Source organism: Rhipicephalus sanguineus, chromosome 3, assembly GCF_013339695.2.
Source record: "Rhipicephalus sanguineus isolate Rsan-2018 chromosome 3, BIME_Rsan_1.4, whole genome shotgun sequence".
In the NCBI taxonomy this organism is placed as follows: domain Eukaryota; kingdom Metazoa; phylum Arthropoda; class Arachnida; order Ixodida; family Ixodidae; genus Rhipicephalus; species Rhipicephalus sanguineus.
This window is the reverse complement of record NC_051178.1, coordinates 233,386,693-233,402,232: the sequence shown is the minus strand read 5'-3', so window position 1 is coordinate 233,402,232 and position 15,540 is coordinate 233,386,693. Positions and strand designations below refer to the sequence as shown.

At 44.3% G+C, this 15,540-nt stretch overlaps 1 protein-coding gene and 1 long non-coding RNA gene across 2 annotated transcripts in view; one reads left to right on the top strand and one right to left on the bottom strand.

Annotated features, from left to right (window-relative positions):
• Positions 1–13,635, bottom strand: part of LOC119388397 (complement C3-like) — an 86,809-nt gene extending 73,174 nt beyond the window's left edge. Inside the window, 4 exon segments of the mRNA XM_049414330.1 lie at positions 8,723–8,793; positions 9,265–9,465; positions 11,361–11,518; positions 13,496–13,635. Of these exon segments, the coding sequence (XP_049270287.1) occupies positions 8,723–8,793; positions 9,265–9,465; positions 11,361–11,518; positions 13,496–13,566 (501 nt within the window). The 5' untranslated portion in view covers positions 13,567–13,635.
• On the top strand, positions 1,787–6,052 carry LOC125757782 (uncharacterized). The gene is made up of 2 exons (XR_007415544.1): positions 1,787–1,871; positions 5,972–6,052. It is a non-coding gene; the product is annotated as an uncharacterized LOC125757782 (long non-coding RNA).
• Positions 13,636–15,540: the final 1,905 nt, after the last annotated feature.

The window sequence follows — 15,540 nt, the reverse complement described above, 5'->3', positions numbered from 1 at the left end:
GGGGTGGGCTGCTGCCGCCCTCCAAAGGGCTAACGCGTACACAGTTTGCGGTTTACAACCTCGCCTACAACCATCCGAGGAAAGGTGCGCGCACCTGTTCAAGATATCAATCGCTTCTTCTTCCTGAAGAAATGCCTGATCTACCTCATCGCGTTTCTCATAGGTCTAGACGGGTTTTCCTAGAGGCACGTAAAGCAATGCCAGCAGATCTCGCAGGAGTCGCGAAGATCCTCAGCCTATGGCAGTAGCTTCTGGAGGTAGGCAACAGCGAAAACAGTAACGAAAAAAAAAATTGACGCAACGAAATTGTTTTTCTCAGCAATATTATTTTTGTGAGCGCGTAAATAATCCGTACAGAATACTCGAACCTTAGCCATGGGCCGCGCGTGTAGTGAACAGCTAGACCAAGCAGAAACCTTTATACTGAACAGCGCCGCACACAATCTCTCATTTTAGCGCTGCTGTCATGAGTTTCCAGAACTGCTCACGGTTTCAGATTTTATGACCAATTGTGTCTAAACGCTTTGTGCTGTGATAATTAATTTGTGGGCCACATTCGGTGTCAAAATTAAGGATAATGTCCGTCTGGCGCCACCAGTGACCTCTGCTGTTCCCGACGTGGGAAAGCACTTTAGTAAAGTGTCGCCAGAACATCCTAAATTGGGCAGCTTCGGCCACTTCTGGCTTAGTCATGCCGCACCGCACGTTTTCTGGCTGCTGAAATGCTGACGTAAAGTCGAGATGATACAGGAAGACGTTATCTGCGACGCCGATAACATGTGATAGCAGGAAGCGAAATGAACGGCTCGGAAATGACTGAAATAACTTTCTACAAATGTTGTTTAGGCACAGTGTGCGTCGAATGGGCAAGATGGTTGGAGCGTACAATGCACGTAATGGAAGGGAAGCAAGCAGGCAGTGAGAAAGCACCTCCATAACAGCGCGCCTGCTGATTGTGGCATTTGGTTACAGATTAAGCTGGCCTGTCGCTGCATACAGATCCTCTGTTTGGTGTGCAAGGCGACTTTTGGCAAAGCACTCTAAACCATGTGCTCGCGGTGCCTCGCGTGCTCCTGAGTAGTGAATAATGGCGACGTAAGTTGAGGTTGTAGGCTTCAAACTGCGTACGCTTTAGGCCTTTAGAGAGCGGCAGCAGCCCCCCCCCCCCCGCACATGCTAGACACAAATAAAATCTGAGAATACATTTTTCTTGACGACGAGACACAAGAGCAATGTTTTGCTGCAGCAAAATAATTAAAACAGTAGATTTACGCACAATGCAAGCTGATAACAACCACCAATCGCACTGAAGTGAGCACACACAGCAAGGGTCATTTCGGCCCGTTTTATCTGGTGAACAAAGCAAATGAGGACATATGATATTAAAACCGTGTTTTCACTGACATCAGCGCTCTTCGATAAAAAATTGGCGTCAAAATTGAGGAGTTTTTTTTTTCATATTTTTTTTTTGAGAACGAGCTTTTTGGAAAAAGCTTGCTACTTTAACTATATTTTTCTTCTGTTACGCTGCCCGCAGGAAAACGATTTTCCGTAGAAATGTTGCAAAGACTCTTTTATATATTTGATAGTGTTTTGAAGTTTGTGTGTGAAATAGGAAAGGCGCCAAAGTGCATAAAACTTAGCAAACTTTTTTGGTTTGGTCAGTATTTGCCATTTTTTCACAATTTTCCCCTTTTTAGGACGGCATAAAAATGCATGGATGTAATTCACAGTAATGCTCTGTTCGGTCGCTGTTTTTGTGCAGTGTTTGAGTTTTGCTCTTTTCTTGGTCTATTACGCTGACATCCATTTCTTCCTCGGCGTGCCAACAAGACGTCGGGTGAAGACTTCGAGGGCTCGGCGCCTTACAGGTACGAGGTTCCTTTATCAAAGACTTGGCTAGTACGCGACCACTACGGTGGTTGGTAACCATCGCCACGAGCCTTATGCTCGTCCAAGTGCGTCAACCCTCATGAGTGATACTGCAGGACACAATGAAAAGCCTGGGGGCTTACAGGCGCGCCAAAACGTCATAAAGCCGGCACGTTTGCACATTCACAACCGTGAAATGGCTTCAGCGAGCCCAGCAGCAATGGACGACGAAGAAGCTGAGCGCAAGAAGCTTCGCTTAGAAGAGAATCTTTTCGACGATAAAACGTCAACTTATAACCTAAGTGATGAAGAAGACATGGGCGAAGATGAACCATTTACGCTGGTTGCGTATAAGAAGAAGCGAGCAGAGGGCATCCCAGTCGTCTTTCGTCCAACAGCTGAAGGTGCTAGTTTCTGGAAAGTGAACCCCAATCGAGTGTCAGCCGAAGTAGTTTCCGCTGCTAAAGAAAAAGTGCAGTCATTCAGAACGACCAGAGATGGAAGCTTCAGTGTCAGCGTTGCTTCCTTGGCTTCAGCCAAGCGTCTTCTAATGCTTTCGAATGTAGGCGGCCTGGAAGTTAAGCCTTTCATCCCAGAGTCATACACTCGGAACGTTGGGAAAGTAAAACATGTGCCTCTGCAGTATTCAGACGAACAACTCCTAGAGTACTTGAGAGATGCAGGGGTTATATCGGCGCGGCGACAAATGAAATATTACCGCCAGGAAGATGGAGCAGTAACGTCGCGTCCACTACACACAGTGATTCTGACTTTTCGAGATGACCGCCCGATTCCAGGAAGAATCTACTTAGGATTCACCAGTCACCCAGTGGAAGAATATCTTGGTCCAGCACTCCGGTGCTATAACTGCCAGCGATTCGGACACATGGCAAAAAGTTGCCGTAACACACGCCGGTGTAAGATCTGCTCAGAAGAACACCATCATAAGGAGTGCAAATCAGTTCTTCAACCTAAGTGTGCAAACTGTGCAGGTAATCATGCTGCCTCATATTCAGGCTGCCCGCAAAGTAAAGCTGCTGCGAAAATGCGTCGGCATGAGCTCATTCATGGAAGAAAACCGCGCCCCAATGAACCCTCTCCAAACCTTGAGATTGTTCATCCTGTACGTGATCTACCTCAGCGCACACAGCAACGACAACAGCCGACAAACACACCAAGAGAACAGCCAAGAGCACACCCGATAGACCACTCACGAGAAGTACATTTAAGTACCCCAACCTACGCGTCAAAACTGCGAACGCCCACGCGACCTCAACCGGAAAGTAGCAGACCCGACAGCGCCATGTTCGCCCAAGCGACAACATCGGAACATCACGACGATCTCAACAGGCCTCAGAAACTGAACCATTTAAGGGGGACCATGCCTCTGCATCAGTCATGCAATTGATTCTACCAATGCTTTTCGCAGCACTTAAGGCAATCCTGTCTGCTCTACCGGAAGCAAACAACCCTGCCAGAAGTAAAGCCCTGCTGCCTCTGGAAGCACTATTGTATCAACAATCCGGGTCAGACCTGCGACAAGTAACATATGGATAAGCGCTATAAAAATGTCTCCGTACTCCAGTGGAATGCCAACAGTCTTCGAAGGAAGTGTGCTGACTTCCGTAAACTCCTATTGCAATATAACTTTCCAATACTTTGCATCCAAGAGGCAGGAATGAATGACGATTTCCGCCTCTCTAACTACGTGATATATAAGTCATCTCGTCGAAGTGGTCCTAGCAGAGTGCATCTGTGCGTCAGAAAGGACCTACCTTCTCACCAAGTTCACTCAAGTGATTCGGACTTCCCGGAATTCGTCGCTTGTAAGGTATCCTTTGGTGAGCAGTGCATAACAGTGATTAATTTTTACCTACAACCTTCAAGCCGCATTTCGGTGGAAGAGCTAACAAATATCTTCAATATTTCAAATTCATATACATTTGTATGTGGAGACTTTAATGCGCACAACATAATCTGGGGTAGTGATCGATGTGATGCACGTGGGAACGTTGTTGAGTGTGCCGCGGACAAATGCAATTTGACAATTTTAAATGACGGCTCCCCAACTTTTCTCCGTGGACATAATTACTCGAGTTGCATAGATGTTACCATGTGTTCCCAAGATCTAGTGAATGGTGTGGGATGGACAACGGATGTAGAAACACGTGGGAGTGACCATTTCCATCCTTATAAGTCACCCCTATTTGCGAAATGACGACATCAGGCGCTACAGCAAACTGACGAACTGGAAAGCTTTTCGGTACCGCCTAACAAACCAAAATAGTGAACTTACGACAGTTGAAAGCTTTACTGAATTTTTGCAAGATAATGCGAATAAATGTACAAAAAAGTCCCGATTCCAAAGACTATGCTGCAGTCGACGGAGAGTATGAACACCTAAGAGCCATCAGACGACGCTCCGAAAGGGCATATCGACGCAGCGGAAGTTTAGAAGCATACAAAAATGCACAGAAAATCCACAGTGTAATGCGCCGACGACTAGAAAATTTAGGTAAACGACGCTGGCGTGATTTTTGTGGAACGCTCTCTCCCCACACACCTGTTCCAAGAATTTGGCTGGTAATTCGAGCATTTAGTGGCCCTGTATCACAGAGCTTCCCATTTCGTGCGCTTGCTGTAGCCTTGGACAAACGGGAAGTTGTGGTAGCAGATGAATTTTGTCAACTTATCAGTAGGCCCGCCGCATCACAATGTGCCTTATTTGATAGTTCTGTCGCGTTAGCCAGCCAGAAAATTAATGCTTGCTATTGGGCCCAGCATCCTCAACTAGACCCTGTATTTACGTTAAGTGAGCTGCAATGTGCTATAGCATCATGTCGTCAAAAATCGGCCTCTGGACCGGACGGCATTACGTACAATATGCTAAAGAACCTTGGGCCGACAGGCACAACCATTCTCTTAGATATTTACAATAATCTATGGATGCAAGAAATTGTACCCGAGTCTTGGAAGTTTGCTCGCATCATTCCGATCTTAAAACCGGCTAAGACGCCATTGAGCCTTGAATCCTTCCGCCCAATTAGTCTGACAAGTTGTTTATGCAAAGTAATGGAAAAAATGATTGATGCAAGACTTCAGTGGTGGTGCAACAGAACCGGTGTATTCTCCAACTACTTAACAGGTTTTAGGAAACAGAGATGCACAATGGATGCAATACTGGACATAGTAACGTATGTGGAGCATGAACACGCCTGTGGTAGTTTGACGGTCGCAGTGTTCTTAGACATCAAAAGGGCATTTGACACAGTCAGTCACACTTATGTTCTGCTGAGTATGTTGGAACTCGGACTGTCCGGCAGGTCTTTGCGGTGGATATCTAAATTTTTATCAGGTCGCAAAATATTCATTCAGACGAGCGAAGGAAAGAGTGCAGAACACGATGTCAGACAGGGAGTGCCACAAGGAAGCGTACTCAGCCCTTTTCTTTTCAACTGTGTTATGGCTGATTTAGCTAAAAGACTGCCTTCCTAGGTTGAAATACTCTTTATATGCAGATGATGTGTGCATTTGGGCATCTGGCACGGACGTACGGTTAATTCAGATTGCATTGCAAGATGGCATAAATATTATTAACAACTTTTTAAAAGAAAGAGGAATGGTTCTGTCGCACGCAAAGACAGCTGTATTGCCCTTCACCCGTAAGAAGTTAAAAAACTTCAATCTCAATTTAGAAGGCGAACCATTAATGACTGTGACACAGCATCGGTTTCTCGGAGTAATACTTGATAGGCAGCTATCATGGGCACCTCACATAAAGAAACTCGAAAACGAGGTGAATATGCTAGTGAATATACTCCGCAGAATTGCTGGGACATCATGGGGCGGATCTGTATCATCCATGCTCGCTGTTCACAATGCGTTAATACGACAAAAAGTTGCATATTCTGCAGCAGTCTTACACGGCCTTTCCCGCACTTCAGAGGAGCGACTTCAAAGACTATTAGCTAGGGGACTGCGCGTCTGCCTAGGTGTTCCACGAGCGACTTCCAGCAGCCTTGTCATAGCTGAGACTCGACAAGCGCCCTTTCCAGTCATGAGAACAATCGAAACATGCCGCCATTTTTTTCGCTTACAGACGCAACACAAGGACCACCCATTGGCACTGGAGATTTTACGAAGGGATAAAAGCAATGCTCATGCAGAAATACAGAGTAATGTACATATATTACCAAGAAATGAAATTTGGAGCTCTGAAATGGACTATCCTCCATGGCTACTTGCTATACCAAGCATTGAATTCTCAGTAGATGGCATTATCAGAAAGAGAGACATGTTCATCCAAGCTGCTCAACAACTAGCGCTTTATCAGATACACATGCGGTATCCAGGGTACATACAGGTTTACACAGATGGCTCAAGTATCACAACGTCTTCAACATCGGCATTTATCATACCACAGCTCAATATTCAGGAATCATTTAAATTATGTCGTACGACGTCATCTACTACAGCAGAGCTTTTCGCTATTCTGTATGCTATAAAGTTTATAAACTCGGCAACAGACGCGAGAAAATGGGTACTTTTCAGCGACTCACAGGCCGCATTAAGATCACTCTCGAGTACAAACACGACAGTAATTAGTGATAGCATGACATACGAAACGCTGAAAGAGCTCACCAAAGCAAGCAAGGCACAACATGAAATCAAATTCCAATGGATACCTGGCCATTGCAACATTCCTGGAAACACAGCTGCTGATGAAGCGGCACGACAAGCACATCGTAAAGATGTTACTATTTCTTTACCAATTTTGAAAAAATGAATTGCGTGGTCTTATAAAAGCTACAACTTTCAGAATGAGCAAAACTGCTTGGTTTGACCAAAGTACAAAGAGCTGTGACTTATATCACATCGATCCATTCATTGAATTCAAAATTACGATAGCATTAGATAGAAGTATGGAAACTCTTTATTCACCGATTGAGGCTAGGCACCGCATACACAAAACATTTTTTGCACAGAATTGGTAGAGCTGAAACTCCCGAATGCGAATGTGGATTTATAGATGAAGACGTATGTCACCTTCTCATAGACTGTCCACATCATGACACGCCGCGACGCCGTCTTAAATCGGAACTGTTGGCATTAGACCGAAGACCGTTTAGCTTGAGGAAACTTCTGGGCCCGTGGCCAACTAGAGTTTTACAGACGCAAGCTTTAAAAGCGTTAAGACGTTTCTTACAAGACAGCGGCATTGCTGACAAGTACTAAGAAATACCGAACTTTCATTTCTATAACACATATCGTACTTATTATGTGCAGTCTCATATAACACCCATCATATGTGTGTGCTGAAGTGAATAACGTATCGACGGACATTATCAGAGACTTCATTCGCTGTCTTTGGAACATTCCTTTATCATTTTGTTGTGATATGTGCCTATAAGTGTGTTTTTGCATATGTGTGCCCGAGTGTTCTATTTTACATGAACTGCATTGTATGTTTTAGTTTAAGATACGTGTTCAAGTTTCACTCAAGGGCTAAGGAGTAGCCGGTGCCAAAATTGTGCGCCAACATCTCCTTATATATCATATCAATAAAAAAAAAAAAACAGCAGAAAAAATCTTCGACACCACGTTTATAGTTCGCGTTAAATTAGGCCGTGAAATCCGAAAATATAGCAGTGAGCAAAAACAGGACGCCCGCGGCGCACCCTTGAAAATTTTTTTTTTTTTTCTGGTGCGCTGAGAGCGTTTTCTGGAAATAAAATTTTCAGGTCCATGCACTTTTAATGTGCCCACATAACATATAAAAAATCCAGATAAAACAAAAATATTGACCGGACAGGCATGTTCGATCTCTCGTGGAATCACTCAGGAGACTTTCAACAATAAAGCTTACTTCAGTAAGGAAAACATGTATCTCTGGTGCCGAGAAAGCAAGTCAAGTTTTTGTTTATTCCTTTTTCTCTGTCCCCTGGTGTTTCTCTTCCAACGATAAAGCAAATGCAATGCTTAAACCTTTGTTGTTAATAATAATAATAATAATAATAATAATAATAATAATAATAATAATAATAATAATAATAATAATAATAATAATAATAATAATAATAATAATAATAATAATAATAATAATAATATATCTGGGGTTTAATGTCCCAAAGCCACGATATGATTGTGAGAGACGCCGTAGTGGAGGGCTCCGAAAATTTCTACCACCTGGGGGTCTTTAACGTGCACCTAAATCTAAGTACACTGGCCTCAAACGTTTTCGCCTCCATCAAAAATTCAGCCGCCGCGGCCGGGTTTCCATCCCGCGACCTTCGGGTCAGCAGTCGAGCGCCATAATCATTAGACCACCGTGGCGGGGCAAAACCTTTGTTGTTGGTGCTCTTAGACAATAACTCATACTTGCTCATGCGCACTGGGTCAGTAAACCGTGTGATTAAGGAAAAAAAAAGTCGATTCATGCAAAAGTACTGGCAGTATGTATAAGGGAATACAAGCAACAATCTCGAAAATGTTTTAGCCGAACGTCGTCAACATATTCGCTATTAAGCGTGAGCGTGACTTGTGGTAAACTATAGATCAATTTTTATCTTTCATTTTGTGCTTAGTCATGGGTTACTGTCAGGATCTACCCGTCCGTCCTTAAGTGAATCCACAAAAATAAAACAACATAGAGGGACGGAATTCCCGAACAACGCTTTGGGAATGGTCTGGCGTAAAGCACTGACATCAAGCTGAAGGCATTTCTTTGTTTCCCATTCATTGCATGATTACTTTCTGTCGCAGGTCAGACAGAGCTCGCTTAGTATAGTATTGCTCGTTTTTCTACTCAACTAGTACCAGGAAGCACACCGGGGATTAAATCAATACGCACCCTGACTTCAAGCTTGAACGGCGTTGACGCTGGCTTCAGTGATCCATTTAGGGCGATGAACCTGATGTTGACTAGAAGCAAGCAGACGAAACGCAAAAAAAAGCAATGGCTAAATATTTAAGAAAACATGTCAGTAATCAAGACATGTAGGATTTCAAATGAGGTATCGTGTGCGCCACGTGCGTAGACGCAAGTCTATAGACAAGAGAACTGCTTGCTTTTGTACAGCACCAGTGACAAGATACATAATACCGATACATAAAATTAGAGATCGACAGCACTGATCACTACTTTAGCTATCTATATTGTTAGTGTGATCAGTAATATTTCAGTTTCTGGCTATAGATAAGGATCGAAATTCGTGGGGAACGTAAGCACGAAATTTCGTTAGTCGTCACAATGTTAACAAAATTAGGTAATTCCGAAAAATTCTCAAAAAGGGAATGAATTAAGCCACATGCAGAACAGATAGTGGAAGTTTATTGTTATATATAATGGGACCTGCATGAATCTGAAGGTCATAAGTTCGTTAAGACACTCACCGGTGGTTCCAGGTTGATAGATAGGCTTGTCAGTCTGCAGGAAGAGGAGATCGGCAGAAGCTCCGCTCACTCCGAGTCGCACCTGTCGGTTCCACAGAGATCCACACTGCACCGTCAGGGTCACCTGCACGTCTTCCTTGGACAACTGCAACTCGGATAAATCTTCGGACCTTACGGACACTTCGGCCGTCACCGGTGAACCTGTGAGGCAACTTTTCCATTTTAGACAGCTGGATGCCGATGCCCTCAAGCATTATTACCATTGCGGACATTTGCCATAAACAACAGGTCATAAATGTCGTCGTGCCTAAAACGTTTGACCAGAACCATCGTTATTATGACGGGCGAGAATGTCATTGCTATTATACGGTGTCCAGTAGACGGCGCTGTTAGTGTTGGTGTACAAACATACATACGAGTGGTAGGGCACGAGCCTACATGAAGCCTTGGCTTTTAGGAACGACAGTGGAAAGGTAAACACATCCGCGATAGAAGTGAGGAAGAGACGACCAGAGGAATGGTGGCGGAAAAGTAGGGATGAACTAAAAAAATATATAGTGGGAGGAATAAGGTTAGTCTGCCATAAGGCGCAAGGAGTTGGGCTGTGCATTTAGGGGTTTTTATAAAATGATTGTTTTAATTGAAGTACACGAGGCATTAGGACGACTTTAAACAGAAAAAAAAATTAAGGCGGCTTCGCACCAGCGGTGCCAAGCGTGAAGGAAGTGCGGAGCTGAGCGGCTTTCTTTTTCCCCTCTATTTTTTGCTTTCTTTTTCTCTCATCTGTATTTTTGTCTTTTTTGTCTGTTTATTTCTATTTCTTTCTTTCTCTCTTGATGTATTTCTCTTTCTCGCTCTTTCTATCTTTGTTTATCTTTCTTGCCTTTCTCTCTATTTCTTTGATTCTTTCTCGTTCTTTCTTTCTGTCTTCTTTCTTTTTATGTTATGCTTTACTCAAGGCTCTTTCCCAAACTTGGCTTGGCAAGCAAACGCCACCACTTGGTGAACGCAGATTGAGTACTTTCTTAATCTTATTCTTCTTTCATTCATCTGTCTGTCTTTATCTTTAATGCCCTTCTTTCTCATTTCACTCTCCCTAACCTTCACATCACTCCTCCTCACCTTCTCCTCGCCATTGTATAAGTCGTCCTCACCCCTACTTCTCTTTCCTTTACGTAAGACATATGGGCGCCGACACCTTGAGCTGTTAAATGAATGTTTTCTTATTTGTGTATTTCGCGACGTGAATTGATAAGGCCAGAAAACAACGAATGCACCAACGCCACCGTTTCCATGTGTATACGTCCACCGTAGCACTGTTAGCGTAGTTGTCGAAGATACAACGCGGCAGGGTTAACAGCCAAATATGGCGGCACCAAAACCCACCAGTAAAATAGTCTATACTATACAAGGCGAGGCCATGCTTTACCATTTCCCATCCTCTTTTTCTTCCTCCTCACGTTCAAATCACTCCTCCGCATCCTCACTTCTCGTTTCCACCCCCTTGATATAATATACTACGCTAGGGGCTGCATGGCACATACCCGCTTTCTCTGGCCCCGTCCTCCTTTATTCTTACTAAAACTTACATCACTCATCCTCACCCTGACTTCCCTTTCCCACCCCCTTGCTATACTATATTATGCACGACTACGCTATGATAGGAGCTGCTTGGCACATACCTGCTTTCTCTGGCACATACCCATTTTTTTTTTTCAATACACGGATCACCGGCTTGAACAGCACTGCTGTTAAAAGCTTTCTTTTTTTGAGCTTGGTGGCGCCCTGATCGCCGTCCCGTCATAAAGAGGACGCTCATAGCATCCATCCATCCATCCATCCATCCATCCATCCATCCATCCATCCATCCATCCATCCATATATGTCATGCAAGTTTATTACCCCAGTTGCGCAATCATAGAGAGCTGGCGCAAGGTTTATGGCAATGTACTGGACGTTCTACTGATGATATAAAATGCGAAGATCTACAAGTCCTCGCTCTGTCGAGCGAAATAGCAGTTCAGGAGGAACACCTTATCAAGGCAATGGCCATAGGATACAAGTTTATCACAATGAGTTTGGGTGAACCGACGAACCTGGAACTGCGTCGAACGTCTTCTGGAAGAACGGCCGGCGTCCCGCTGGATGGCTCTCAAGCGTCATGTTCACACGTTGTGGACGCCCGCTCACCATGACCACCACGGTCTCCTGGGCCCCGAGTCGCAGCACGTTTGGCGTCACGACGACACATTCGCTGCGAAGCGCGGGCCCAGTAGTCGATTGACTTACGTCAACCACTTGATATAGTTTTATATGGGAGAGCACATGTCGGCGTAGCCCAGTCCCCACCATGACTTGCGAAGAGCAATTACCGGTGTTCTGTGCCTATCGCATTTATACTCGCGATCTACGAGCTCTTCTCATGGCAGGTTAATATTGACCGGGGTTGGCTAAATAACGATGTTGGTTAATGCTGGATAACGTCGGCTAAATATGGCGAAATAATTGCCAATAGCTGATATTTGCTAGTAGCGGCCTACTATTTGCAAGTTCCAGATGTTGTTTTCATGTCTGCTAAAGAAAAGCCACAATTGGATAAATTATTGAAAATGTTGGATAATATTGGCTAATGTCAACTAGTGTTGACTATCCGTTGCTAAAACAGCATCGTTTTCTGTATTTACTGTGAATACAATGATGGATTTGCCTACACCAACTTATAAACAGTTGTAATATTTCATATACGCCTCATAATGCATTATTCATCGCCCACTTCTTGCCATCACGAGAATGGGAAGTTAGATGAGCGCTGAATAAAGACATCAAAAGCGAAAAAATTTGCTTATCCTAATAGTAATGTGTCAGAGTCGATACACGGCAACCTTAAATTCATATGATGTAAACTCGCGTTAAAGTAACTCATTTATAGCCGTTAGTAGTACACCTAGAAAAATAGAAAGACGTTAACTTGAATCTCTTGAACGTGTAGCTGTCCATCGCAATAAATTTCCTCCTACTGAAATCAAACAAGCTGAAGAGCTTGTTTAATAGTAGGGCAAGCTGAAGATACAGTGCTATGGATTATGAATCCATGACCGAGTATGTATGTCGTGTAGGTAGAGTGGGAAAACGCAATAAAATAAGATATGGAGTGCTTATTGGTGCTTATAGTCCGCCACTGAAACTTATACTTTTTTTGCACAAATTTCTTAGGACTTCATCCTAACAGAATTATTAATGCCTGTCCGAATCTCTCTTGAACGTCGCGTTGTTTCTGCAAATGTGTAAATTAAAACAGTCCAACTTCTATGTCTCTTCTTTAAACATACCATTTGACTCTCTTTGCAAGTGTGGTGAAGTATTGCTGTACGAATCATAACTGTTGTTTTATTTCGTAATGTTTCAAATGTCAGCACAGAAGGCTTTGAAAGCATTATTGCACTTCTTGCGGACAACTGGTCTTAGAGACAGACTCTAAGCAGTGTCGTATTCTCCTTTCCTTTTTTCTCTAATTTTCCTTTTCTTGCTCTTTTTTTGTGTAACATCTCTCTTCTATCATCTTTTATCCCCCTTACCCCTTCCCCCAGCACAGGGTGGCCAGCCGGTCTAAAAACTGGCTAACCTTCCTGTCTTTCCGCTTGTTTCTTCCTTCCTTCCTTCCGTGTGAACAAATCACCCATAGCGCGTACCTTTCTTCAATAGAACTGATTCAGCCAGGATATGTTATTCTGGTGTTTTAGCAAACAAAAAGTGCAAATTTCCTATGCTTTAGGTTTGAGCCATGCACACGGGCCTCACGCTTTTCGAAGACTGGCACAGGCGTGACATTGTTTCGGGTCGTTGACAGGCGAACATGATCTTTTTTTACAAGAGATTCTCAAGCTCAGGGAATTGCAATATCATATTTAGTTTGGGCCGAATGTAATCTGCAGTAAAGAACTTGAGGTTGCACACTGAAGCGTTTTCTTGTACCTTCGCTTGCAGAGGCACCGAACAAGGTTTCAAGCAATCGTATGGCTGATTAAGAATAACCTCGTTTTCGCGATTGTTTGCGGAGCATCATACATCAATCGGCCATTAAATTACTATTCTTCAACGTAAAGCGGATCTTCGATAAATCAGGTAAGACATAAAATATTGGATATTCTGCCTCGAAACTAATCTGCAACACTTTAAAGTCTGCACTATTGCAATCTGAGATTCTATACGGTCATGCAGTGGCGTTACTTACTTGCTTGCGTGTACCCCTGCTGACGATACTAGGACTGCGGTGAGCAGCGACAGTATTCGGACCTCGTTCATCGTGACGACCAAACCGACACTGACTTCAGGGCCCTGTGGACCCAACGAGGATAACTTTGCAGACCAGGAACTTGGCCGGCTTCGTCTCCGTTTTCTCGCGCAGCGCACTTGCCTCACTAAGGAGCAACACGGGTGCAGACTCTTCGGGCGCGGTATCACCATGAGATAGTAGTCGTCGCGCTCAGTTTAGGTTACACTGATTTGAAACGCTGGCTGGGAAATGCCACGTACGTAGGCGTCTTCGTGTACGAGCGACTTGATATGCAATGGTTTTTCTAGCCGTGCCAGTTTGTACGCAAAATATGCCAGCACCTGAGGTAAGGCAAGAGATGTAATGCAATACTGAAAAAAAAATAGTCTAGGTCATGTCGGTGAGCTGAGCATCTCATCGTTATTGTTACACATTTGCACGACCTTTCGAAGTAAACTGCATAATACGCAAGAAAGCGATGTTAAGGAACAACCACATCAGGGTGTCGCAATTGTTAATATAATTCATTAATTATTTATCGACATAACGTTAGGAACGTCAGCGAAAATCTTGTCCACAAGTCGGCTAAAAAGGAGCCGCAGAGGTAAGTTCGCGGAGGCCTACATCATAATAATGCAACAAATAAGTTAATTCAGCGACCTTCAACGTCCCTGCATTTTTTTATTAATTGAAAAGAGCAATGTATGCTAGGGAGGAGACATTTTCTACTGCGTCCGATTCGTCTGCAAGCGCAGAATTCTTTTGCATCTAGAAATATCTCCTGTATAAATATACAAGATGACTTTAGAAGTACTTCTAGTGGGCGAATAATAATAATAATAATAATAATAATAATATCTGGGGTTTAACTTCCCAAAACCACGATAAGATTATGAGAGACGCCGTAGTGGAGGGCTCCGAAAATTTCGACCACCTGGGGTTCTTTAACGTGCACCTAAATAAAAGTACACGGGCCTCAAACATTTTCGCCTCCATTGAAAACGCAGCCGCCGCAGCCGGGATTCGATCCCTCGACCTTTCGGGTCAGCAGTCGAGCGCCATAACCACTAGACCACCGTGGCGCGGCATCTAGTCGGGACGAATCGGTGCATATTCACAAAAGGTATAAACTGCGCAAACTAACGACGACAAGACCAAACGCGAGGACAAGCGCAGTCCTTGTGTCTGGTGTAATTGATCGTTAGTTTGCGCAGCTTATACCTTTTAAACCAGATTAAGTTGTTCATTGATCGAAACAATCCGTCTTTCTTATTTGTTGTCATTCAACGTGTTACGCGTAGACTAAACCCGTTCATCTAAATAAAATGGCTGGCTCTCCTGTAATCGAGAGTAGATGTGAGCATGAAATATCCACCCGCAAAGCAGATTGGTTGGATATGATACTAGCCACAATCTCGTACATGTCCACAAAGGCACTCCCCACCAAGCTACACCACACTGCACTCTGTACTAATTCATATGGACGCCGTTGTTTCATGTCACTGCGTGAGATAAAAAGTAATCTTGGCCTTTGCCCAGCCTATGCGGCCGCGACACTGAATTGACGAAATTATGCTGTTGCGCCGCCTGCGCCGCCTAGAGTTACTGTATATGCTACGTTTAGCTAGCGCCGCCCAGAGCCATATATACACTTCGGGAGAGTTTGGCGATTCTTTCATCTCGCCGCTCTCCGCGCCCCGCCCCAGCACCGCCCTCTTCTCGTGACGTAAACCCTCTCTTCTCGTCGGCGGCGGCGGGCGGCAGCGCGGCGCGGAGTCTGGCGGAGCGACGACGGCGCGCTGCATTTATACGATTGCTGAGGAGCGCGCGTAGGTTGCGAAGCTCTGGTGCGAACCCGCGTATGGTCTCGCGCACGTATTCATGGCGACTGCTCCTCGCATTCATGCGTGAATTGGCTGCGTGCTATGGGCTGTTGTTGCGCGGTTGGATGCTCACACAGCAGCGCGCAGGGCTCGCGCCTTTTTAGGCTCCCAAGGAAAAAA